Here is a 27,238-nt window from a genome sequence, read left to right as displayed (position 1 = left end):
TCTTTATTTTATTTTTATTATTATTATTTTTTTTTTAGTACTTCTTTTATGTAATGATTTTATTATTTTTGTTTGTTGATTTTATTATTATTATTTTATTTATTTATTCTATTCATTTCCTTATGGTTGTAACATAATTCTGCTGATTTTTTAATTTATTTTTTTCAAAGTAAAATGTTTTATATTGCTATGTGAAGCACTTTGGAAACTGTTTTGTTTATAAAATGTGTTATACAAATAAAGTTGGAATGGATGGGATAAATATCATACCATGAGATACATATCGTGATAATATCGTACCAAGAGATTTGGATATCGTTACATCCCCAGTGTTGTCACAATACTAAAATTTCAAAGTTGATTTTCATACTAATAATACTGATAATAAAATACCTTTTTCATTAGACAATAATATGTAACTTGTGATGATCAAATATATGAAGCAAGATACATGGAATTTATATTAAAAAAAATTCTACAAAAAGGTGTGATTTGGTTATAAAAGATATTTTAAAAATGCATTTAATTCCATATTGAATAAGATGGTGAGTCCAAACGTTTGACTGGTGCTGTTTTCAGTAAATTTGAACACAAAGTCTCATTCAGTGTTTTATTTTTTCTTTCTACATTTGATATACATACAGAATACATTAAATATATTAGGCTAAATATACGGAATTATTTTGTAAACTAATGATTCCATATGTCTTACACAGTGCATCAAATATATGTATAAGTATGTATAAAATGTAAACATACAGCATTAAAACACAATGAGAGTCCAAACTTTTGTGGTGTATTTTGCTGCCTTTCACGCACTTTGGTTAAAACAGCAGATATGGCTTGATGCAATCTAACCACGACTTCCTGTTTTGTTTGCTCTCCGTTTCCATGGCGTCAGAGGATGATGGGAGAAACCAGTCGACCTTAAGGCTTTCCTTTCAGACACGCGCAGATCATTTTTCAAAGTCGATGGAGAACGCAGATAGATCAAGATTGAACGATCGATAAAGATTGAACAGACCCGGTCTCCCTTCTCTTTACCAGAAAACTGCAGCTCAGTATCACACCGCTGTAGCCTCTAGTCTTTAAAGGCCCATTTTAGGCTATTTTCTGATCTATGTTATAATGTTTTCTCATCACAAACAGACCTGGAGTTGCGTTTTTGTTTGTTTCATGTTGAAGAGTATTGCTGGACCACTGCTACAGGAAATAACAATTTAAGATCAAATATTACAGCTTTTGAAAGTCCTCAAAATGTCGCACATGGAAGCTGAAACCCAGGTCAGATCTGTGGAGAGGTGAGCCCATCAACACTAACAATGTTTTTCCAGGCAAAATAAGTTGAATTCTGGACGACGGAGGGATTACGCAGATACTTTTTTCCAAGACATTTTTGCAAATCCTTGAAAGTGAATAAATGTAGAATAAAGAAACAAGTTTAATGCCATAGTCTGGAACATTAAACTATTTCTACGCAGTGGTAGTACCTACAACAATCACAGTAGTAACGGTAGTAACAGTAGTAGTAACAGCATTAGTAGTAGTAGCAGTAGTAGTAGTAGTAGTAGCAGTAATAGTAGTAGTAGTAGTAGCAGTAGTAGTAGTAGTAGCAGTAGTAGTAGTAGTAGCAGTAATAGTAGTAATAGCAGTAATAGTAGTAGTAGTAGCAGCTGTAGTAGCAGCAGCAGCAGTAGCAGCAGCAGCAGCAGCAGCAGTAGCAGTAGTAGTAGTAGTAGTAGTAGTAGTAGTAGTAGTAGTAGTAGTAGTAGTAGTAGTAGTAGTAGCAGTAGTAATAGTAGCAGTAGTAACAGTAGTACTAACAGCATAGGTAGCAGTAGCTTTCGTAGTAGCAGTAGTAGCAGCAGTAGTAGTAGCAGTAGTAGTAGCAGTAGTACTAGTAGTAGTACTAGTAGTAGTACTAGTAGTAGTAGTAGCAGTCATAGCAGTAGCAGCAGTAGTAACAGTAGTAGTAACAGCATTAGTAGTAGTAGTAGTAGTAGTAGTAGTAGCAGCAGGAGCAGTAACATTAACAGTAGTACTAACAACATTAGTAGTAGTAGTAGTAACAATAGTAGTAACAGTAGTAGTAGTAACAGTAGCAGCAGGAGCAGTAGTACTAACAGCGTAAGTAGCATTAGTAGTAGTAGTAGTAGTAGTAGTAGTAGTAGTAGTAGTAGTAGTCATCATAGCAGATTTACAAAACCTTTGTTAGTGAATAAATGTAGGTTAGATAATCAAGTTTAATGCCATACTCTGGAACATTCAATAATTAAGTTCTGATATTTAAAAATAAGCATACATAACTCCCATTTGAAGCATTAGATGAAATCCTCTCTGGTCTGGGAGTAAGGAAGCAAAAACCGCCAAGAACCGGTCTATTTTCGTGAGTAAACATTTCGAAGCGGCGGCATTTGATGGAGAAATAGAAAAGCGCACATCTGCTGAGCTCTATCTCTTCCTGTGCTCTGCTGAACCAGGCGTGTTCCCATCATGCACCGCTCCGATTCTTATCTCTGTAATTGGCTCGAGACGTGGAGGGGCGGGGCTGAAAAAAAAAAAAAAAAAAGCCACCCGCCCCCTCCTGAGATAGGACGCACCGAGGACCCCGGTCTGTGAGGGGTTCCACATAGCGAAGGGTTGAATGATTAAAAATGAGCACTGTTATAGTCATAGTAATTAACAATTCAAAATAAAAAAAAACTAACTTTTGAATGGCAACAAGTCCACAAAATGTCACCCATATAAGAGAAAATATTTTCAGTCCCTACACTGGTATCGGTTTATATCGGATAGTATCGAAACTGAAAAAGCTGTATTCATTCATAATAAACAACTGGATTTCAGCTTTGGAACTGGCAACTCAAATGAGAGATTCATGTGAGGCTCATTCTGCTTTCTGATTGGATAAAACCTAGCCTGATTCATCAACCGGTTTCACTTCGTGGAAACCGTCTGACCTCGCAGCATTAGGATTCGTTCGCTCGACGGTAGGCAGGTACTTTTTTTATTTAACCAGTCGCTGCTATTTGGTCGTGACGTCTGTAATGCGCCAAATCCCGTAGGAAGAAGGACAATAACGTCTTTCCCCTTGATAAAATTCACCAAACATTCTTTTTGTTCCGGCTTTAAATCCTCAATCTTGGGAATCTTTGCCATCACAGAATGTATATCTTCATCTACATCCCACTGTGGGACTAATAAAGGCATATCTTATCTTATCTTATCTTACATACATCTCAACCTCTTTGTTTACTGTTGTGCTGTACGACAAAAAGGACCCAGACAGGTGCATGAGTTTGACGTCATGGCTTTGTAGCTCTTCGCTGATTGGCCAGTACACAGTCTACAACTTCCGGGGTTCTTATAAACCGTCTAGTGTATTCCGATTCCCGATCTAGTCGCTGAAGAGGAAATGAAATTGAGCGGAGCCTGGCTAGATAAAACCAACCTTGAAAACCAAAACAGTAAATTGACCACTGTGTCCAATGTTTTTGCAATTAAGTCTACAACAATTTTCAACACGTTTACGTCGTATTTGTGAACAGAGGTGGGTCACGTTAATGGAATTTAAAATGTCAATCTTGCATACTCTCCCTTTAAGAACGAAGAATGGCTTTTCAATGGGCCAAATGCATCAGAGGAAAAGCTGGCAGCAAAATCAATGGAAACCAATATAAGGGTCACGCCGAGTGAGCAGGGGGCCGAGTTATGTCTGAGGACGTGGAGACAAATGTCTTAAGAGTGAAAGATTATAGAAGATTAAATGCATTATAAAAGGAAGAAAACTATCGCCTCAAACCTTTCTTTTTAGCTTCATTTTTCTTTTTAGTAACATTAAGGTGAACACAGGTGAATATAGTTTAGGTCTGTTCCACCTTGTGATGTCATGTTGTAAAATGTGAAGTGCTCCACTGTGTTTTTAAACTCCAGACACCTTCACTAGAATAATTTGGATAGTATCAGCCCTGGAATTATCAATCTCCAGTGAACATTATTGTATTCAGAAGTAGATTTTACTAGGCTTACCGGCCACGTTGACTTTCTCTGGGTTGGTAGCGCTGGGCGTGGCTGTGCTGGTTCCGTTGGTCAGGTTTCCTCCGGTTCCATTGTAGATGTTTTCAACCTTGGACTCGAGTTTACCCAACCTCTGCATAATGTTATCCAAGAGCACGGCCAGGGTCTTCTTCAAGTCTACAACAATATAACAGGGGAATCAGAATCAGGACTAAACCAGGACTGAACCAGGACTAAACTAGGACTGAACCAGGAATGAACCAGGACTAAACCAGGATTGAACCAGAGTAAAACCAGGACTTAGCCAGGACTGAACCAAGACTAAACCAGGACTGAACCAAGACTAAACTAGGACTGAACCAGAAATGAACCAGGACTAAACCAGGACTAAACAAGGGCTACACCTAAAACTGAACTCTGGATTACACCAGAACTGAACAAGGACTGAACCAGGGTAAAACCAGGACTGAACCAGGACTAAACCAAGAATAATACAGACCTAAACCAGGAATAAACAAGGACTGAATCAGGACTAAACAAGGGCTATACCTAAGACTGAACTTTTGACCACATCAGGACTGAACCAGGATTAAACCAGGACTAAACCAGAACTAAACCAAGACTAAACCAAGAATAGCATAGACCTAAACCAGAACTAAACCAGGACTAAACCACGACTGAACCAGGACTGAACCACGACTGAGCCAGGACTTTTATGTGTTTGATAAAATGTATTGCCCAACAAGAGTAGTCATCACTAACATAATTACAGGTACATCAGAACATATGATAATACAGCATATTTTTAATAATTCACTTCACACTTTTTAGCAGCATTCACATTTTAAAAGTTTAGTAATCCAATTTACAAATTTTTCATATGTTCCAATCTACTTTTACACATTACGCAATTGATAAAATGTATTTCCCAAGCTTATAGTTTCCCTGTTTAATCTGCAGGATCTGTACTGTACCCAGTTGTTTCTTGGGGCATTACGGAACAATCAATTCTAATCTCAAGTTTCTAATGAAGCCTCGAATTGACCCAAACACGGCTCTATTAAAGACAAGAATACATTATCGGTGCATCTTCAACCTGCACAACAGTCACACGTACACACACATACACACACATACACACAAATACACACACACACACATACACACACATATACACAGCATTTTCGACCAGGGCAGCTGTTTCTCCTCTGGTCTCTGCTCTGTATTGAGTTACGTGGAATTTCCCTCTGCTCAAACACTATTGATTGTTTCAAACTAATCCATATTTGAGACTTGTTACTCAGCAAAAAAAATGTATAATTTTGTCCAACCATACCACAACTAAAAATCTGAAATTATGATGGAGATTATTTGTGTACCTATGTTTTTTGTATGTACTGATGTGGAGATTGGGGTGGGGTGTGGGACAGTTTTTGTGTTGTTTTTGTTTATTTTTATTTTCGTTCGTGCTTAATTTCAAACTTTCAAATATATATGTATAAGACGGAGGTTAGTAATAACACATTTTGACCTGTCCGTGTTTGTAAATGATTATTAAACAGTAGGTAGGTAGGTATTTTTTTAGCAAATGATTAGTTAAGGGTGCATTGTGTAACTTTCCTGGTCCCCCAAATGCTTTTATTCATGGGAATGTTATTGCTTTGTCTGGAATGTTTCACAGTATGGCATTAAACCTTCAGTCTGAATGTCTGTTTTTCTAGGTATTTTTGAGCTATAAAATCATAAATGTAAGTTAGAGCTGTTTAATGTCATACAGTGGAACATTCAAAGCAGAGCAACGATATATCCACAGCCAAAATGTTTACACGTTGCACCTTCAATCTATAGCGAGTGTTTAGAAAGTTAACATTGGTAGATATTTTCAGTCATAAAAACACCTGTAATTGGACAAATACAGACAGATATAGATAGAGAAGTTCATCAGACCCACCATATGCCGTCATGCTCCCTACGTACGGTCCATCCATCACACTCTGATTCTCCTCGGCCAGGGCTTTAATATAACGTTTGCTCAGGTCCAGTATCTGCTGTTGGAGCTCGGCGCTGCTCTCGTGAGTCACCCTCTGCTGGATGGTGAAGTGGAGCAGCATCATGCCCCAGATGAAGCCGAAGATCACCAGGAAGAAGCCCAATTTCTGGGACGAGAGCTTCCACAGAAACGGGGTGGCCATGGTTCTTCTCGCTGAGCAGAGATCAGGAGTTTAGAAGGTGCATGGTCTGAATTTTTTGTTTGGTTTTCTCCTCGAACGCATTCTCGACCACGCACGCCAGTCCAACCTGAAAGACAAGAAGAAGAATGGCATTTACAAAACCAGTCCCGTCAGTAGATTGAATTTGAGAGAAAGGGTTAGGGTTGAATGATTTTCACACACACAAATAAAATATCACATTCACAGGACAGAAATAAACATTTCCTGAATCGCTTTAGAATCATCAAATGATTTCTGAATTATACATATTGCGCTGAATGACCCAAATTTGATGAACTACCATTGTAAACATATCATATTGATGCCTAACTTTGTGCACTAATAAATGAATAAAGGTTTATGTTTTATAGGTCTCTAACTGTTTCCCATCTAAGGCTAAAGAGTTCCATATTTGGAATAGGAATTTATTAACGATAAATAACGTAAAATAACATAATAAAAACACCAGGATCGTGTAGAATGAGTTAATAAGAACATTTTAAGACAAAAATTACGAGGCTCGCTGCAGCAATTACAGAGAGAGGGGCAACAATATTCCAATGTAAAGTCAACTGGAGCCGGAAGTCATCCGTGTATCATTCATCATTAAAACGAAAAAACAACTGTTTTCTTCTTTATTTCTCTCCAAAACCAAAATGAAAAAACAGATAATGATTTTGTGTTTAAACGAAAAATGGAAAAAATGGATAACGCCCATTTCCCGTTTCCGTGGCTTACAAACTGAACCAGGACTAAACCAGGTCCAACCAGACCGGAACCAGACCGGTACTGAGACCAGGACTGAGACCGGGACCAGGCCAGAACCAGGCCATGATTGACCAGGACTGAGACCAAACCAGACAGGGACTGATATCGGGACTGAGACCGGGACCAGACTGGGACTGAAAACTGTTTAGTCCTGTTTTAGTCCTGGTTCAGTCCGTATGCGGCGCAGAAGTCCAGCATCACAGTTTAAGTCACGGAAACGGGAAACGGCCATTATCCGTTTTTTCCATTATTCATTTTAACACAAAATCGAGAACTGAAAAAACAAACCGTGATCTATTTTTTCATTTTGGTTTTGGAGACAAATAATGGAAGAAAAAAATCTGTGTTTTTGTTTTCTTATTTTTGGTTCTATATTACAAAACAAATGAACGAATGATACACGGAATGGAAATGCCTCAGTGTTCACTTCCTATTTGGAATGACAATTTACAGTCTACGGTATACACACCCATGGATCATTATGGAACCTACTGGGATGACTGAGGGACTACACAGACCACATGGGAATATAAAAGAAAGTACAACGATTTATCATTATGGTATCAGACTATTGAGTGAGTCTTTTTCTTAGTATCAAAATGGAGTTTGAAGTTTTAGCATCATTAATTATCAACATTAATCCACGCAACTCAATTACAAAGTCCACAGCTGATTCATTCCTTACATGAAAGCTTTGAGATTCATCAGATATCAAACAGGTCTCCACTTGAAATTATCTCCTCCTAACTGGCTACTGTTGTGCAATAAATATACAATACAATCTAAAGATAAGATGAACCTTAACAGCTCTGCGTGTTCATTTAAAGACGCAGTATGCAACTTTCTGGAGGAGGAACATCGCCTTAATATTGTTGTGTGTATGTTTTCGTTGCAATAATAGAGAGATTTAGCCATTGTAATAACGTAAGATTAGAGCTGTAGAAGGTAGAATAAATAATAGATACGTAATGATACTGCATGCCTGTTTTATGGACTAAAAAGTTGCGTAGTGGGGCTTTAAACAGATAATTATTTGAAGCGCTTTCCACTGTTCTGTTCTGTGTGTATTGTGTGAACGGTCGTGTGGTTTTGGCAGAGCGCCCGTGCTCGATAGCAGCAGCACACTTGGTTTCATTGTTAAACAGGTGTCACTTACAATACTGTTATTATCAATTTAAGCACACTTTACTGTCGTACAAAACCACCCGAGCTCAAATATAATACACACTTGACACCGAAATGCACGCTAGCGAGCTCATTGTGTCTCTCAAGTGAGATAACCGTCGCTTTTATTAACATCATAAAAATATAATATAAAATAAACAACCTATTAAAATTCTAATTAATTAAAGTAAAAAGTACCCCAATGTTTTTTTAATTAGAGTACTTCAGATTGCGGCATTGTTTGTTTTAATATTTGTTATGCCTCAAGATTAGCATTAGCGTTAGCATTGAGACATAAACATCTCTCTCTCTAAACACAGCTAAAGTATTCATTTTATTTCTGTACTTTTTAAACTTTTTTTTCAGTGACATCCACCCACAGCTCCCTGTTCACTTCTTTATCTTTAATATTTATTCATTTTACCGCGACTCAGAAAAACCCACGTAGATAAAATTGTTCAGGAAGCAGTGACACTAATATAGCAGTTAGCTATTGATTTCGTGCACAGAGCCAATAGGACAACATCAAAAATCAAATATACCATCAAATATATAATTTAATATGCTTTTTTCCCTAATATACAAGTTAAAATCTGACCATAAAGAACGGATTTACTTGGAATTACAACTGTTGAGCTGATAAGTGCGGTTAAATAAATCCCTTGCAAATAGCATTACAGTTACAAGCTAGCTAGCATTAGCAAACAGTTTTTTTCAGTTAGTCACTCTCACCTTTTATTTTGTTGAAAATCAAACTCCTAAACAGGGTTATAAACGCTCGTATTGATCACAGGTTCCTGAAAATGTGCTGTTTGAATAACTTTTGTATTTTTTGCTTGAGTTTTCAGACGATCTTAAAACTTTTTGACAGTGTTCGCTAATATGTGCACTGTGTTACCATGGTAATTAAAATTTTCAGTAATTCTTAGCTTAGTTATGGATAGAGCTGACTAAACATAACCATAATGACTATCTAGTTGCAATTGTACTTTATGTATTGATTATTTATTATTATTTTTAGAGCAGGATCTATTCATGAACTCGCCTTTATGTAACAGATAATACTCCCTACAGCTGTACAACACTCAACCTTATGTAACAGATAACCTTGTACATTATACATTTATATAATTATGTCTTATTTGACTCTGTCTCTGCAATTTTTTGGGGGGGTGGGGGGGTGGGGTGTAACAATATCTAAGTCTCAAAATATGATATCGTGATGATATGAAACTCATGGTACGATATTTATTGTGATATCGTGGGAAAGCTCACGATTAGGGATGTAACAATATCCATATCTCTCGGTTTTCAAGATATACATCTCACAGTGCGATATTTATTGCGATATTTTGTGGAGGCTAACAAAACTGTTAATATTTTTCCTCTTAAAGAGCCTTGAGAAGACTTAATCCAAAGAACTACAACTTAAAAGTGCTTATAACTGTTATTTCTTCTTGTAGTCTGCACTGAAACGGAGCAAAAGGATCATGGTCTATGTAGTTCCCTCTGTCTTTTTTTTTTTTTTTTTTAGCTATTTCTGCACCATAACTCTTAATTTAAGCAAAGAAGACTTGTAATTCGATATATTGTGATGGTCCACGATATTATTGTGAGAACTTTGACAATACAATTACATCCCTAATTATTATCGTTTATATTTTTTACTCTTTCTTATTATAATATATTGTGATGAGTAAGCTACTGTGTCCAGATAATTTCCTTTGTGGATCAATAAAGTTTGTCTAAAGTGATTTCTTGGATAAGTCTTTCCATACTGGCCTTACGAGACTATGCGTGCCAGTAGGCCATTGGATCATGACGTAAATAGATTATAGAAATGGTGAATGGATTTAGCCTGAACAATGACGGGTATAATTGTCTCCATAATCGTGTAGTGGCTTTAATATCTTTCAGTGCAGATAGCCTTTGCCCCGGTTCTGAGCCGAGAAGGCCAGATGGTCCAGAAGAGACTCTAGACCTGGAGTGGCAATAAAATAATATGGGATAAGGTGCAATATTAAAGGGCCCGTATTACGCTATTTCCTGGTTTATGTTTTAATATTGTTTCCTCATCACAAACCTACCTGGAGTTGTGTTTTGTTTCATTCACACATTTAATTTCATGCTGAAGCCTAAACATTTGCAGTAATAAATTCTGCAGTTACCATTTATTTATGATGTGCTTGTGAATAAAAACAGTAGCAGCCACATCCTCTCACTGTTTCAGAACCTCTGCACAGTTCACGCCAGTGTTTCTGTCAAACAAATGCCTTGTTTAGACTAATAGGTTTGTCTTGCATTTTGTTACCTTGTTTAAGCAGTAATATTAGACTTAGACAAACTTTACTGATCCACAAGGGAAATTATTTGGACACAGCAGCTCACACATCACAATATCATATAATAACAAAGAGCAAAAATATAAATGGTAAGAGTAAATGAATTCTAAATAAGTAGTAAAAATATCAGGAGACTGGTGTCAAATAAGGCATAATAATATAAATTAGGGACAATAACCAAAATATTGTGATATTGTATCGTATATATATGTATAGTCGCACAATAATATCGTGGGCTGTCTCAATATATCGAATTACAAGTTGCTTTGTTTAAATGCATGGTTTTATAGTAGCAACAGCTTATAAACATAGGAACTACATATCCCATGATTCATTTCAGTGCAAACAACATGAAGAAATATGTTTTTAACTTGAATTCTTGGGATTATGATGGAAATAATTCACACCAAAATCTTGTCAAGGTATTTTAAAAGCAAAAAAGTTTCCTATCTAAATTAAATGAGCCTCTCCAAAATATCACAATAAATATCATATAGTGAGATGTGTGGTCTAGTCTCTGGTCTAGTCCCCAGGTCTAGTCCCTGGTCTAGCCCCTTCTATAGTCTCGGTTCCAGTCTTGGGTCCAGTCTCGGGTCCAGTCCCCGGTCTAGTCCTGGGTCTAGTTTCTAGTCTAGTCCCTGGTCTAGCTTCGAGTCTAGTTTTGGGTCTAGTCTCCGGTGTAGTTTCTTCTATAATCTCCGGTCTAGTCTCTGGTCTAGTCCCTTCTATAGTCTCGGGTCAAGTCTCGGGTCCAGTCTCGGGTCCAGTCTCGGGTCCAGTCTCGGGTCCAGTCTCGGGTCCAGTCTCGGGTCCAGTCTCGGGTCCAGTTCCCAGGTCTTGTCCCTAGGTCTTGTCCCCGGGTCTAGCTCCAGCCTAGTCCCAGGTCTAGTCTCTAGTCTAGTCCCTGTTCTAGTCCCAAGGTCTAGTTCCCGATCAAGTCTCTGGTCTTGTCCCCAGTCTAGTAACTTTTTGGTTGGGGGTCCGTCACCTGCTTGTTTCTATGGAGATGTCATTTCTCTGCCTGGAATGTTCCACAGTGCTCTACTTTACATTTATTCAATTACAGGTGGTTTTATAACTCAAACATATCTAGAAAAACAAGTAATCTGACTGTGAGCGGAGTCGCCTCTCCACAGATCTGACCTGTAACTGGAAGAAAAGAATTTGACGGAGCCTCCACCACAAAAGTTACACAATGCAGCTTTAAAGGTCCTATGTTACATAAAATGGAGAGAGCCTAAATATTCAGGATTTGTGTCTTAAACAAGTGTAAATGAAACAAAACAAAACCCATAACTAGGACTAACAAAGACATTAAACCAAGACTGAACCTGGACAGAAACTAGGTCTAACCAAACAAAACAAAAAAAACTCGATGCATTGAGGTGAAGTGGCTCCTTTAATGCACGGCTCCAGGTTGAAAACAGAGCCTTGAGAGCGGAGAACAGAGCACTGTGATTCTGGATATAGCCTCCCTCATTAAATATTGATCAGGGCTGAAAAAGTATCCATTTTGTCCTGGATAAAAACGCCTCAACTTCTCACATTCAGGTGACTCCGGATTTAGCCGAGTGTGGCCTGGTTTTTCCACAAAGATGGGAAGACTGCAAAAAAAAATATAAAAAATAAAAAAATTCCTGTAATGTGTTTCCGTATATTTGTTTGGATGAGTTATGAAATATAGCGGTTACCCTTCAGTTTGTGGGCAAAGGTTTAACCAACCAACCAACTTTGCATGTTTTACAACACAAACCTTCTATAGTCTAGTCCCTGGTCTCGTCCCTGGTCTCGTCCCTGGTCTCGTCCCTGGTCTCGTCCCTGGTCTCGTCCCTGGTCTCGTCCCTGGTCTCGTCCCTGGTCTCGTCCCTGGTCTCATGCCCGGTCTTATCCCTGGATATAGTTTCAGTGTAGTCCCAGGTCTAATCCCCGATCAAGTCTCTGGTCTAGTAGGCTCTGGTCTAGTCCCCTGGTCTAGTCCCCTGGTCTAGTCCTAGTCCCAGTGGTCTAGTCCCCTGGTCTAGTCTCTAGTCTAGTCCCCTGGTCTAGTCTCTGGTCTAGTCCCCTGGTCTAGTCCCCTGGTCTAGTCCCCTGGTCTAGTCCCCTGGTCTAGTCCCCTGGTCTAGTCCCCTGGTCTAGTCCCCTGGTCTAGTCCCTAGTCTAGTCCCCTGGTCTAGTCCCCTGGTCTAGTCCCCTGGTCTAGTCTAGTCTAGTCCCCTGGTCTAGTCTAGTCCCCAGTCTTGGCCCCAGTCTTGTCTCCGGTCTAGTCCCTGGTCCCTGATCTAGTTCCTGGTCTTGTCCCGGTCTAGTCCCCGGTCTTGTTTCTAGTATAGTCTCTAGTCTAGTCCCCGGGTTTAGTCCTGGATCAAGACCCCGGTCTAGTCCCCGGTCTAGTCCCCGGTCTAGTCCCCGGTCTAGTCCCCGGTCTAGTCCCCGGTCTAGTCCCCGGTCTAGTCCCTCTCCGGTCTGGTCCCGGTCTAGTCCCTCTCCAGTCTAGTCCAAAACCCGAGCCGCAGTCCTGATCATGTGTTGCTGCCATGGCGACCGCTGTGACTCTGCATCTTAATGGACTCCTTCACACAAACTCCACCTCTCAATAATTTATCAACCCCTGAGGAGGCACAGCACAGCAAAAAAAAAAAAAAAAAGTGTACAAGTGCTAAAAAAACAAACAAACATATAAGTCAAATATAAAAGGGAATACAACAACTCTACACTTCCAACAACTTTTTACACTCACCCTTTTGTTATTATCGGAAATATTTATGCATTTAGATCAAGGTTTTCAATCAACTAAGGAAAGTTTTTACAGTATAAACAAATAAAATAGAAGAATTGAAGAATTAAATGCACAGGTGAAATGATACGATGAAACAATGAGGTGTTAAACAAAACCAAAAATCACCCTAAGATCTATTTTCTGATCTATGTTATAATGTTGTTTCCTCATCACAAACAGACCTGGAGTTGTGTTTTGTTTCATTCATAAATGTTTAACACACAAAACTGTTTCCTGACCTAGTCGCTGGAGAGAAATTAAATTTAGCGGAGGCACTAGGTTGCTCCAGCCTGACTAACAAACCCTGCATATTTAGGCTGAATTTTTCTCTCAAACGGAAAACACTCTGTTCCACCTTGTGATGTCATGTTGCAATACAGGAAGTGCTCCAATGTGTTTGTAAACTAGAATCATTTGGATGATTCTAGTTCTGCTCTGGAATTGCCAATCTCTACTGAACTAAAGATAAAAATAGTCCTTAACTACCGCTTCGTGACATCACAAGGCAGAACAGAGCATTTTGAGCTTTGGAGATGTAAACAGACTAATAATAAAGGATTACTCAAACATGTGAATGAAACAAAACACAACTCCAGGTCTGTTTTTGAGGAGATAAAAACATTATAACATCTCTTAAAGCTCACAAGAGTCAATTGCTGTAGACGTTTTCAGCTTGTCCAAAAAAGGGTGGAAGTAAAAGGCTGGAGACCAACTGCAGGAGAAGTTTATTTACCATCAATAATACGAGCCTGGGGGAACTTGAAATGTCAACATAGTATGATTTCAAAAGTGAACATAGTATGATCTTTGAGTGTTCAAGCCCCTCGCCTCTGCTTCCAAAAGGAGGTGGTTTATAAAGCAGGTGTGCTGAGACTATGAAGGCCAGTTGGCACCGGTTAGACAACAATATGTCACAATTTAGATAATGGCATGCCAATGGTGCGCCAAGGGAAGATCATGGTGTAAATATAGCTTTTGTGAGTCAATGTTAAACTGCGAGATCTATCTAAATTCTCTTACATCAATTTTCGCGTAATATAGGAGCTTTAATAATCATAATAATAACACTTTAGTCTAATATAGCACTGTTCCAAATGCTCAAATCGCTTTACAATTTTGTGCATTCTTCATTCACTTCCTACTCATTCATACAAGACAAGGTGGGTGAAGTGTCTTGCCTAAGGACACGGCAACCTGATATTCCCTGCTGTTTCCCATCCAAGTATTAACCAGCACTAACCAGCTTCTAAGATCAGGCTTTAACAAGGAAGCTTTAATGTTTAAACAAATGTCTACAAAGAAAATGAACATAATCGTAGATAAAGATAGGGGAATTTTATCTAACTTTCTGTGGTTATTGTAGTTTTAGTAGTAGTTTATTTGGTCATTTTGCAGCTCAACAAAAACAAAACAACACCAAACATAGACTGACAGTGTTTGGACTGAAGTTAAAAGTCCTTATAATGCCTAACTACTAAGCGACGACAGTATTCTCATTCTTCACATGAGCTGGCATCTCATTTGTATTTCCTTTTCAAAATATTAGTTCTATTTAAACCAGATGCAAAGGACCTAACCCCATGTCAAGTATTTTCAGTTTACAGAGAAGCATAAACAAAACGACAAGAATGATGTGACATATTCAAACTGCGTTATTTAAAATGTGCACTGTGTAACTTTTCAGGTACAGGGTCCGTCTCCTTCTTGAGATGGTGTTAGCAGAGGTGGGGACTTGCAACTCTGGACTTGATACAAGACTGGTATTTTTAAGGACTTGAGACTTGACTTGATAAAATAGAGTAGGACTTGGGACTTGACTCGGACTTGAAGCCTGAGAAGACTCGAGAAGCACTTTTAAATCTGAATTATTTCTATTCTGACAGTAATAATTCACTCTAAGACCTGGTAATTTAAAAAGGCAAAATTAACATTTCTACAACTTTTATATGTATATTAGGGGTGTGCAAAAATATTGAAATATTGATATATCGTATCGCTTAATGTGATGATACAGTATCGATATTGTGGGTTGCTGTATCGATATATCGCTAAGAGTATTTTTTGGTATATTTTACTCAATTATTTTGTTACAGAGCTACAGTTTTGGTGCTTGTTCAGAGGAAGGAAACTTTTTTATGTGACACATTTGACATTTTCACTGTTTTGATGATTAAAATGTTTGTGTTTCATATGAACTTTGCACAAAAAGTGGTGTAACAAAGACTTTTAGTATCACAGACATGATTTAGCCTTTATTTTTATTGAACTGTATCGAATCAATTTGAAATATATCGTATTGAATCGAAAGTGCACTGTATCGAGATATGTATCGTATCGAGGCCTATGTATTGAGGTATGTATCGTATCGGCAACTTCTTAATGATACCCAGCCCTAATGTATATACTCTAAAAAAAATCATAGTATATTTATATATGAGTATTTATAAAGTACAAATTATCTTAAAAATCATATAAATTGCAAAAATCTAAACTATATTTGGTACTTTGAGCTTCAAGTCATTTCAAGTCTTCAAACCAAAGCAGACGACTTGGACTTGACTTGGACTTATGGGCCAGTGACTCGAGACTTGACTTGGACTTGCCTGTATTTGACTTGGGACTTGACTCGGACTTGAGGTCAAAGACTTGAGACTTGCGAAACAACGACTTGGTCCCACCTCTGGGTGTTACTTTGTCCGAAATATTTCACAGTGTGGCATTAAACGTATCCATCTCCCATTCATTCATGTATGGGTGTTTTTATTGCTCAAAGAACACGCACATCTACGGTCAGCGGGCCCTCCTCTGCACAGATCTGACCCGTATCTTGGTCTGGCGGCATCTTCTGCTTGTTTCCATGGAGACAGTTCAATTTAATGCCGTACTTTCCAAGAAATACATTTATATCGTCACTGAGACAAAAATTATAAGCGTAGCCTCCACCAGAAAAGGTACACGGTGCACTGCGCAACTTTTCTCGTAGATGGTCCACTGCCTGCTTTTGTTTCCATGGAGATGTTATTGCTTTACCTGGAATGTTCCATGATATGACTTTAAACATTTCCACCTAGCATTACACAATGATAAAAATCAAAAATACAATAATTCCTTCTGTAATGTAGCGTAGTGGTGTAACCTGCTTGTCTCTTTCGTGATAAATAGTTTTGGTTTAATCTGTACTGTGGAACATTCTAGAGACAAAGCAACAACATTTCCGTGGCGACAAGCAGATGACGGAACCTCCTAGAAATGTTATGCAGTGCACCTTTATCAAATATTGATTTAGATGGTAAAATAACTCCAGTGCAATTCCTGTACAAACATTACAGTATCCAGGAACTTCAGAAAATTCCAGCAGCCAAAAGGAACTGCTTCAGCTGTTTTCAAAGGAAACTCAACACGCTGAATTTTAAAACAGGGCTATTACACAAAATAGACTTTTCAGAGCTTTTCACCATGTTATAGTAGTTTCCCCTTCTCATTTACCCTCTCCAAGTTGGTTTTGGAGTGATTCGTGCATATCTGAGTAAGGACCTTTTTCTTGGTTCTTTTATTGAGTTGTTTTAGACGAATATTGTGATTTAAATTATCCACGGGGTGTCAAAAATTATAACTATAGAGCAGACACAAGGACAATATGTTCTTTAAAAGGTCTTATATTACACAAAATTGACTCTTGTGAGCTTTAAACCATGTTATAATGTAGTTTCCTCGACAAAAACAGACCTGGAGTTGTGTTTTATTTCACTCACAGGTGTTTAATTCGTGTGTAATTCTTCATTATTATTAGTCTCTTTACATCTCCAACTCTCAAAATACTCATGAAGCTGTAATTTTCAAGTCAACAACTACTTTTTATCTTCAGTTTAGTAGAGATCGTCAATTCCAGGGCTGAAATTATCCAAAATTATTCTATGTATTCTATGTGTATGGAGTTTAAAAACACAGTGGAGCTCTTCCAGGTATGTTTTCGATGAGGAAACATTACAACATAGATAAGAAAATAGCGTTATATGGGACCTTTAACATAAACTCCAACCACGAGTCAAGCCCAAGACACGTTTGTTTATATAAATAACTTAAAGGTGCGTTTGAAATGACATCCTGTTACCGGGTTACATAACAAGTTAGATTATTATTACTACTTAAAATAATAATAGAGTCAGTTAGTATTTCTGTCAGTTAGTATTTCTGTATTCAACTTTGACGACGCCATTGTTTGTTTCCATGTTATTGCTTGGCCTGACATGTTCCGCAATATGGAAAAAAGCAGATGACGCTCCTATTAAGGCTGTGCAATTAATTGAATTTTGATCGTTATTTCGATTTCTGTGTCAACTCATATAATCGAGTTGAAATATTTTTTGTATTAAGTATTTTATTTTATTTTTAAATATAGAGATTGAACAGCTGGATATATAGTTTATTTTGGACACATTTATGTTTTTCTTATGCCGTATTTCATGTACAAAGTATATTGAAAATATAAATATGTACCTTAGAGCACTTTTGCGATGTATCTAACAGAAAATGAATAAATTTTATGTTATATACATCGCAAAACTGCTCTAAGGTACAGTAAGGTAAAATATTTATATTTCCTATTTGAAAGTTTTGTGTAAATTATCAATAACAAAGTGTTTTTCTTTCTTTTTTTTTGAGAGTGTTAAATGCTGAATAAATGTATTGTGTAACTAAAAATGTATTGTTTGAATAATCGTGATTTTAATACTGACTAAAATAATCGTGATAATGATTTTTTTCCATAATTCCACTGTGGAGTGTTTTAAGTCTTGTCTTAACATCCACTTTTATTCTCTGGCTCTGTATTTTTTTATTTATTTTATGTGTTTTTATTGGTTTAATTTATTTATTGGTTTATTTATTTCTATTCTATGATTTTGTTTTTATTTTATTTTACCGGTTTTATTATTTTAAGACTAGTATTATTTTAGTAGTTTATTTTACCATCTTATTATTGTTATTATTATGTATTTGTGCAGCACTTTGGAAACTGTTTGTTTGTGAAATGTGCTGTAGAAATAAAGTGGATTGGATTAGATAATCGAGCAGCCCCAACTCCCATACCAGTTACAGGTCAGATCTGTGGAAAGGCGCGTCCGTTCAAGATAAGAATACAATATGCAATAACTGAACAAATGCAAGGTTACTGGTTTAATGCTTAACTGCGGAAGATTCAAAGCAAAGCAATAATCAGCTTCAGTTTTATAGAGAGGACAACTGTATAGCTGACATCCCATCAGAAAAGTTACACAGTGCAGCTTTAAAACAGCAATGGTGATGAGATAAAATGCCATTGAATGAATAAACAGGAACTAATATTGACCCAGATATTTATATTTAGAAACATGAGCTATACGGGGAGTGGCATGGCAACCTTTAATAGTAATATAATTAAGGCGATATTTACTCTTGCGTTTTTAGTTTGAGAGAAAAACTCGGTCTAAATATTCAGAGTTTGTGTGTTAAATATGTTTGAGTGAAACAAAACACAACTCCAGGTCTGTTTGTGATGAGGAAACAACATAATAACACAGATCTAAAACAGCGTAATATGAGCCCTTTAATTAATTATGTAAGAAATAGTTTGAAAGTTAACTGGCTGATTTGTGGGTATTTTTACTTCGGTCTAAATTGGTGACATTCAAAACACGCCCGGAGACCTCGAAATGTCGTTAAGCGCTCGCAAAAGTTCATATCCTTCTTTAGCCCGAAAAATCTCTCAAAGTATGTCCCCGAATGCGCTAATTCTCAATCGGTATGAGAAAGATTAGTGAGCTGGAAATGCCAACAGCAAGATTCCTGGACCGCCACAGCTGAAAGACCTTTTAAAACTCAAATTCTGCTAAATCCCAGAGTCTGGCATTAAAGGGCAAGTATTACACTGTTTTCTGATCTGTGTTATAATGTTGTTTCCTCGTCGCAAACAGACCTGGGGTTGTGTTTTGTTTCATTCACACAGGTTTAAACACAAAAAACCCTGCGTATTTCCACCTTGTGATGTCATGTGGTGATACAGGAAGTGCTCCAGTGTGTTTTTAAACTCCATACACCTTCACTAGAATCATTTGGATTATTATTTCAGCCCTGGAATTGACGATCTCTACTGAACAAAAGGTTAAAAAAAAGGAGCTGTTAACTTGAAAAACTACCGCTTCATGACATCACAAGGTGGAACGGAGCATTTTGAGCTTTGGAGATGTAGACAAACTAATAATAAAGGATCACTCAAACATGTGGGAATGAAACAAAACACAACTCCAGGTCGGTTTTTGAGGAGGTAACAGCAATATAACATGACTTAAAGCTCACAAGACATTTTTCAAATTCATTTTCACATTTATCAAAACAAATAAGACATAATAAAACTCTCCCACATGCCTCTCTGCACACAAAATATCAATGAATAATAAAAAACGTCACACTAATTAAGTCAAGTTCAGTCGCATCAACTCCAGTAATGTTTTTGAGGAGGTAAGAATATTCTAAGGGCCTGTTTACACGAGAACGCTTGCGGGAAAAAACGACAAAATATTTTAGTCCAATGAGGTTCATTTGGTCTTCCGATAATTTATATTATTAGGTTCTTTTTTTCGAAACTGTCAGGTATGAAAACAAACTCTTGGTCTGAAAAAAGAACCTAATAACACAGACAAAATATTTTACGAGAAGTGCCTTTCGTTTAGACGGTGACGGCGTTTTTGGGGCTTAAAACGCAAAAATCTGAAACCACCCTCCAGAGTGGAAAAGTTGAATACGCTCCGCCGTAGCGTTTCCGTCTACACTGCCCAAGACGCAAAACTCTGGTCAGATCTGCTCACGTCACGTACATGTTTACATCACATACATACAGTACACAGAAACGAATTCCCCACACTTTTGCGTCACAGTATGCGCGCAGATTTCCTCCCGAAAACACTCGTCTAAACGCGGAATAAAAAGTGAAGACGCGACGCCACTTTTGCGTCTTCTGTTCAGACCGTCATCATATAAACGTCACCTAATATGGCTTAAAGGTGCACTGTCTAACATTTCTAGAGGAGTATCACAAGGGAGACAAGCAGGTTACAGCACTACACCATTACAGGTCAGATCTGTGGAGAGTCGCCCCTATTTACAGAAGGATTTTTTTTATTTTTGAGCAATAGAAACACCTGTAATGAATAAATGCTACACCCCGTCCCTCTATGCGAAAAGCTGCGCAGTGCACCTTTAAAGCTTAATATCCTTTAAATAACGCTCACAATCACAACACATTAGGAATCGTTGGCTGCGGAAGGCTGTAGTTTTTGGCGTTGCCATCGGTAATCAAATCCAGCGCACGGATAGCAGCGAGGTGTGTGCGGTTTGGGGGAAAACAAGAGTCCTTTAATTCAGAAAGGCCAAATGTTCCACACTGCTGCGTGCCAACCGTCTCCAAGCCAACCCCGCGGACAAGAGCAACATTTAATCAGTTATATTTATTCAGCTCAATTAGATCCAAGTTAGGAGAGTATCAAAAATCGGATGCTAAAACTAGTTTCGAAGCTGGAGACTCGTTTGAGCAAGTATCGATACTAAAAAAGTCACGTTCACGGGACAGAAATGAAGCTTTCCTGAATAGTTTTAGAATGATCTTGAGCTGTATCAGAACAAGTATAAGAGCCAATGGACTAGAGCAGGACTAAATCAAGACTAGAACAAGACTAAACCAGGACCAAATCAACAATGTTACGCTTTAAGTATTACTGTACAGACTAGAACAGGACCAAACCAAGTCTACATTAGGACAAAACCAAGAATAATCCAAGACAGGTCTACATCAGGACTAGACCAGGACTAAACCAAGACTAGAGCAGAACCATGGACCAGTATGGAACCTACCTGGACCACTGAGGGATTACACAGATATAAGACCAGGTGGGAATCTAAAAGAAAGTACAGTACTATAAGTCACACTTTTTTTCATGGTTTGGGTGATTCCTGCGACTTATATATTAAAATTTTCACACTGACAGTCGTAAGAGGCTCTAGTCTTGTGTGTCAGTATCTGCTGCTCCTGTTACTCCTGTACTCTACTGCGCATGTCTCCTGCAGAAAGAGTCTCTGTCCTTCTGTAAGTAGCGAAACATTCAGCTAAAAATGGTAATCGAGCAGCAGAAAGAAAGTTTGGATCGAACGAGAAACTTGTGACACTGGGAGGGTGCACCATGCAACTTTCCTGAAGTCATTGGATGGATCAGCAAAGCCTGGACTTCAGTGACACTGAAACCATCCTGTCGGGATTCAGAAAGACCGAAATAATTCTAACTGGAACTGATGCGGAGTCTCACAACAGCTACACAGAAGAGGAAGTGACGCTCTGTTGCTCAGAAGTGACACCGCGGATAAAGAATTCAATGGATTTAGTGATTTGGAGTGAGATGGAGAGTTTGTTAAACTTGTTTTGTTCTGTTGTTTATGTTATAGTTTATCTGAAGAACTGTTCATATGTGACGTTGACAGTCTTTTGTTCTCTTTTCTATTGTTTTTTACTAGAACTTGACTCTCAAGATGAAATGTAAGTTCCTGGTCTCTGATTTTATAAAATACATTTCCCCCCACAAGTGCAACTTATATATGTTTTTTTCTTCTTCATTATGCATTTTTGACAGGTGCAACTTATACTCCAGAGTGACTTAATAGTCCAAAAAATACAGTACTATGATTTAATGTTGAAAATAAAGAATTTTTTTCATCATGGGTATAGAATCAGTATTGAATAGTCTAAGTCTATTCCTTAGTATTGAAATCAAGTTTGAAATTTTAGTATCGTGACAACACTATTACCAACATATTTCAGATAACCACTTTATTTAGCTGAATTTGTACAAGAATAGTACAGATATTTTAGTTTCAAGTTACATAGTTACGTATTATTTACTATCGTACAGGAAAGTCTCTCCTCTGCATTTGACCCGTCCTTCAGTGCTCCTGGGGCAACCTTGAGTGACCCATTTGAACATTTTCTATGAAGAATTAACAAATTTAACTGTAAAAATATCAGAGAAGAAGAAATAAGGACGATAGAAGACTAGCCTTATCAAGTTTATAGGTTGCCATGGCAGCAGTGAAGGATCGGCCAATTAAAGAGGACAATTATCCACTGTATTTTAAACATTTCTAGTGTCCGCTGTCGTATTAAGTGTAATTTAACTCCGTTTATATCATAGGTACGACTCCTGAAGCAACAGTAAAAAGTTCATGTTGTAGTAAAATACACAAAATGGTCAGCAATTAAGTCAGTAAAGCAATTATCACTACACAGATAAGAATAAAATAAGCATAGGTTATCTTTATATATAGACCACATGAAACTGAACTGGGATAAAAGCTAGAACTAAACCTGGACTAGAGCGGGACCAAACCAAGACTAGACCAGGACCGATTAAGACGAGAATAGAACTAAAGCTAGATCAGTACAAAACCAAGTCTAGAACAGGACTTAAACAAGGTCTATAGGATCAAACAAAGACTATAGGATCAAACAAAGACTATAGGATCAAACAAAGACTATAGGATCAAACAAAGACTATAGGACTAAAAACTAAGACTATAGGACTAAACAAAGACTATAGGACTCAAACAAAGACTATAGGATCAAACAAAGACTATAGGATCAAACTAAGACTATAGGACTAAACTAAGACTATAGGATCAAACTAAGACTATAGGACTAAACTAAGACTATAGGATCAAACTAAAGACTATAGGACTAAACTAAGACTATAGGACTAAACTAAGACTATAGGACTAAACTAAGACTATAGGACTAAACTAAGACTATAGGACTAAACTAAGACTATAGGATCAAACTAAGACTATAGGACTAAACTAAGACTATAGGACTAAACCGGGACTTAACCACGACATAACCACAACGTAACCACGACTTAACTAGGATTTAACTGGGACTTGTCCTGGTTTAGAACAGGACTAAACGGAGGCTATGACTAGAACAGGACTAAACCAAGACTCAACAAAAACAGGACTAAACCAGGAGTAAAACAGGACTACACCAAGAAAGGACTAAGCCAAGTCTACATCAGGACAACACCAGGACTAAACCCAGACTAAACCAGGAATAGAACAAGATTAAACCAGGACTAGAACAGGACTAAACCAGGAATAGAACAAGATTAAACCAGGACTAGAACAGGACTAAACCAAGACTGGAACAGGACTAAACCAAGTCTACATCAGGACTAAACCAGGATTAGAACAGTACTAAACTAAGACAACAATAAACCAAGACTACATCAGGACAAAACCAGGCCTAAAACCAAGACTAAACCAGACCTAGAACAGGATTAAACCAGGAGTAGAACAGGACTACACCAAGACAAGAACCGCACTGAGCCACAATTCAACAAAGACAGGACTAAACCAGGACTGGAACGAGACTAAACCCGGACCAAATCAACAGTGTTACGGGTGTGTTACCTACCCTACCTCTCCGCATACACAAGAAGCAACTTAAACACACAACCAAGACTAAAGCGGAACTAAACCAATACTAGAACAGGATCAAACCAAGTCTACATCAGGACTAAACCAAGCCAGAACTAGACCAGATCAATTTAAGCATTACTGTACAGATTACTTTTACCCCTGTCACTCTGTACACACCACAAGAAGTAACCTAAACACACAGCTGAGTCTAGAACAGGACTAAACCAAGATAAAACTAAAACAAGTCTACATCAGGACTAAACTCAGACTCAACCAGGAATAGAACAGGATTAAACTAGGACTAGAACAGGACTACACCAAGACAAGAACAGGACTAAATCAAGCCTACATCAGGAAAAACCCAGGCCTAAATCCCAGGCTAAACCAGGACTAGAACAGGACTAAACCTGGACCAAATCAACAGTGTGTATAGCAACCTAAACACACAACCATCCTAAAGCGAACTAAACCAATACTAGAACAGGACCAAACCAAGCCTACATCTGGACTAAACCGGGACTAAACCAAGCCAGGACTAAACCCAGACTAAACCAGGAATAGAACAGGATTAAACCAGCACTAGAACAGGACTAAACCAAGACTAGAACGTGACTAAACCAAGACTCAACAAAGACAGCACTAAACCAGGATTAGAACAGGACTACACCAAGACAGGACTAAACCAAGTCTACATCAGGACAAAAGCCAGGACTAGAACAGAACTCAACCAAGACTAGAACAGGACTAAACCCAGACTAAATCAAGTGTCTACAACAGGACTAAACCAAGCCAGGACTAGACCAGATCAGTTTAAGTATTACTGTACAGACTACTTATCCCTACCAAATCAACTAAAGTCTCGCTGTACAGTCTACCTCATCTTACCTCTCTGCATACCCCACAAGTAGAGACCTAAACACACAACCACACAGCCCCCTTTGGCCAGTGAAGCACGCCAGCCAATCTCCCTTCACCCGCAATTTATAATCCAGGGACCTCCAGGAAAAAAAAAAAAAAAAAACCTACTCAAAGACCCCTTTTATACAGACGAGGGGGGCGTCAATGCGTCACCTCTGGACGGTCAATCAGTCTCTACATGGAAGCATGATAAGAGGATATTGTGAGAAAACGCAATTTATCATTACAACACGCAAAGTAGCAGCGTGATAATGGAAATAATGATGTTTACGCACGCCAAAACGCGCTGCTTTAAGTACCCATTTTGTCAATATTACTTTGATTTAACACATTTTGGTGCTAGTTCAGTACAAGATAAGCCAGTAACCTTACCAGCTACACATTTGGCGTTTTAGCTTCGCTTTAAACACCCTATTCCTGCATATAAATCCGATTTATTTCAATGTTATTACAGGTTAATGACGGCATAGTTTCTAAATAAACGGCTTTACGCGTAGTGCAGAGGCTACCTGTTCCCCCTTTTATCCGCGCTGATGATGTTGCCAGATAAAAGCGCGTTTATATCCAGTTAAATGACAAGATTTCAGTCGTAATTATCCGACAGCTACCATAAAATAAGCATGGCTACTGTGTAATAACAAGGGGAGACTCTCGCGTCTTCGGCTGCGCTTGATTATAGACCCCAAAACAAGCGGCTAGCAGTAACATTAGCTTTTCCGTGCTATTTCTTGTAATATACGCAAGCTAGCCGTGTTGTAGCGCTTTAATATAAACAGTGGGCACTCGTAGCTTTGTTTTGAGGCTAGGGATGGTAAGCTTTGAGGTTTCCAGCCGCCGATATCCACATGACAACAAAACGCACAGGAGCCCCTATCACCGCAATGACAAGTCTAACGCTGCGTCTGCTCGCCGCGGCTTCAACAATAGCGTGGAAAAAAGCGCATCCAGCGGCGTCCAAACGTAAAATCATGACTTACCGAGCCTCTGGTATGGAGTGGCCGTGCAGGGATTCGCGAAAGCCCGGGGAAATGTGTGGAAATATCCGATAGAGGGACGGGGGAAAGGCGTCGAGGTGTTGAAAAAGACAGCGGCGGTGAGATTGTTCCAGGCAGAGCACGAGTGTAATGTACTGCCCACTCCACACGGCGCAGGGACCGGCACTATGTGAGCCACAAGCCTAAAAACGAAAAACTAATAGATTATTCCAAGGACATCTGCAGTTTTCTTTAGTCAACTTCAGCTACGTTGGTCTCGAGCTGCGTTTTAATAGCACAGAAACTAAAAACTAATAAATTCTTCTAAGCACATCTGCAGTTTTCTTCGCCTATGTTGGTCTTGAGCTTTGTTTTAATAACAAAAGAACAAAAAAAAAAACTTATAAATTATTCCAAGGACACCTGCAGTTTTCTTTACTAAACTACATCTATGTTGGCATTCAGCACAAAAACAAAAAACTAATAGATTATTCCAAGGACATGTGCAGTTTTCTTTCGTAAACTTCATCTTATATTGGTCTTGAGCTTTCCTTTAATCTCATAAAAACGAAACGCTTATAAATTATTCCAAGGACGTCTGCAGTTTTCTTTAGTAAAACTTCATCTATGTTGGTCTTGAGCTTGGTTTTAATCTCATAAAAACGAAAAATGTATGAATTATTCCAAAGACATCTGCAGTTTTCTTTAGTAAAACTTCATCTATTTTGGTCTTGAGCTTTGTTTTAATAACAAAAAAACTAATAAATTATTCCAAGGACATGTGCAGTTTTTTTAGTAAACTTCATCTGTGTTGGTCTTGAGCTTGGTTTTAATCTCATAAAAACGAAAAATGTATGAATTATTCCAAAAACATCTGCAGTTTTCTTTAGTGAATTTCATCTGTGTTGGTCTTGAGTTTTGTTTTAATTTCATAAAAATGAAAAACTAATAAATTATTCCAAGGACATCTGCAGTTTTCTTTACTAAGCTTCATCTATGTTGGTCTTAAGTTTTGTTTTAATAACCAAAAAAAAAAAAAAAAAACCTAACAGATTATTCCAAGGACACCTGCAGTTTTCTTTACTAAACTACATCTATGTTGGTTTTCAGCACAAAAACAAAAAATGAATACATTATTCCAAGGACATGTGCAGTTTTCTTTAGTAAAACTTCATCTGTTTTGTTTGAGCTTTGTTTTAATAGGTTTACATATTCAGGTGTCAACAAAAGATCCATAAGTTGATAAAAATTTATTTGTAAAGCCACAGTATGTAATGTTATAGACAAAAATAAACTATAATAAAAGTACGGTTGTATTTTTTTGTACTTTTCTTTTTGGTTGTGACTCCTATTTGGCCTGGACGAGAGACTTGTCAAGCTATTCTTCACGGTATGTTATTCCTTAAAATATAATATTCCACTGTGCATTCTGGAAAGACCTGAGGAGCTTGTTTGGTACGGTAATTTGTGCCTGTTCTGTCAGTTTTCAAGCACTTATGAAAGGATACTTCTAATTGTTTCAGCTTTTAAAAGATGGTGTAATTGACAAGTATTTCAATAAGAATGTAATTTAGCTTT

General features: G+C 37.9%; 1 protein-coding gene across 2 annotated transcripts in view; it reads right to left on the bottom strand.

Moving 5' to 3' along the window:
* Nucleotides 1–25,796, bottom strand: part of mgat5 (alpha-1,6-mannosylglycoprotein 6-beta-N-acetylglucosaminyltransferase) — a 177,644-nt gene extending 151,848 nt beyond the window's left edge. For both annotated transcript variants that reach the window (XM_020917156.2, XM_055165367.1), the window contains exons 1-3: nt 25,664–25,796; nt 5,969–6,315; nt 4,030–4,194 (exon numbers count right to left, since the gene is read on the bottom strand). In XM_020917156.2, coding sequence (XP_020772815.1) covers nt 4,030–4,194; nt 5,969–6,209 — 406 coding nt within the window. In that variant the 5' untranslated portion in view covers nt 6,210–6,315; nt 25,664–25,796. The remainder of the gene's footprint in view (nt 1–4,029; nt 4,195–5,968; nt 6,316–25,663) is intronic.
* Nucleotides 25,797–27,238: the final 1,442 nt, after the last annotated feature.

The sequence above is a fragment of the Boleophthalmus pectinirostris genome, unplaced genomic scaffold (assembly GCF_026225935.1).
Source record: "Boleophthalmus pectinirostris isolate CB_2022bp ecotype Guang Dong unplaced genomic scaffold, ASM2622593v1 HiC_scaffold_11, whole genome shotgun sequence".
In the NCBI taxonomy this organism is placed as follows: Eukaryota; Metazoa; Chordata; class Actinopteri; order Gobiiformes; family Gobiidae; genus Boleophthalmus; species Boleophthalmus pectinirostris.
The sequence above is the reverse complement of the archived record's forward strand: the minus strand, read 5'-3'. Positions and strand labels throughout refer to the sequence as shown.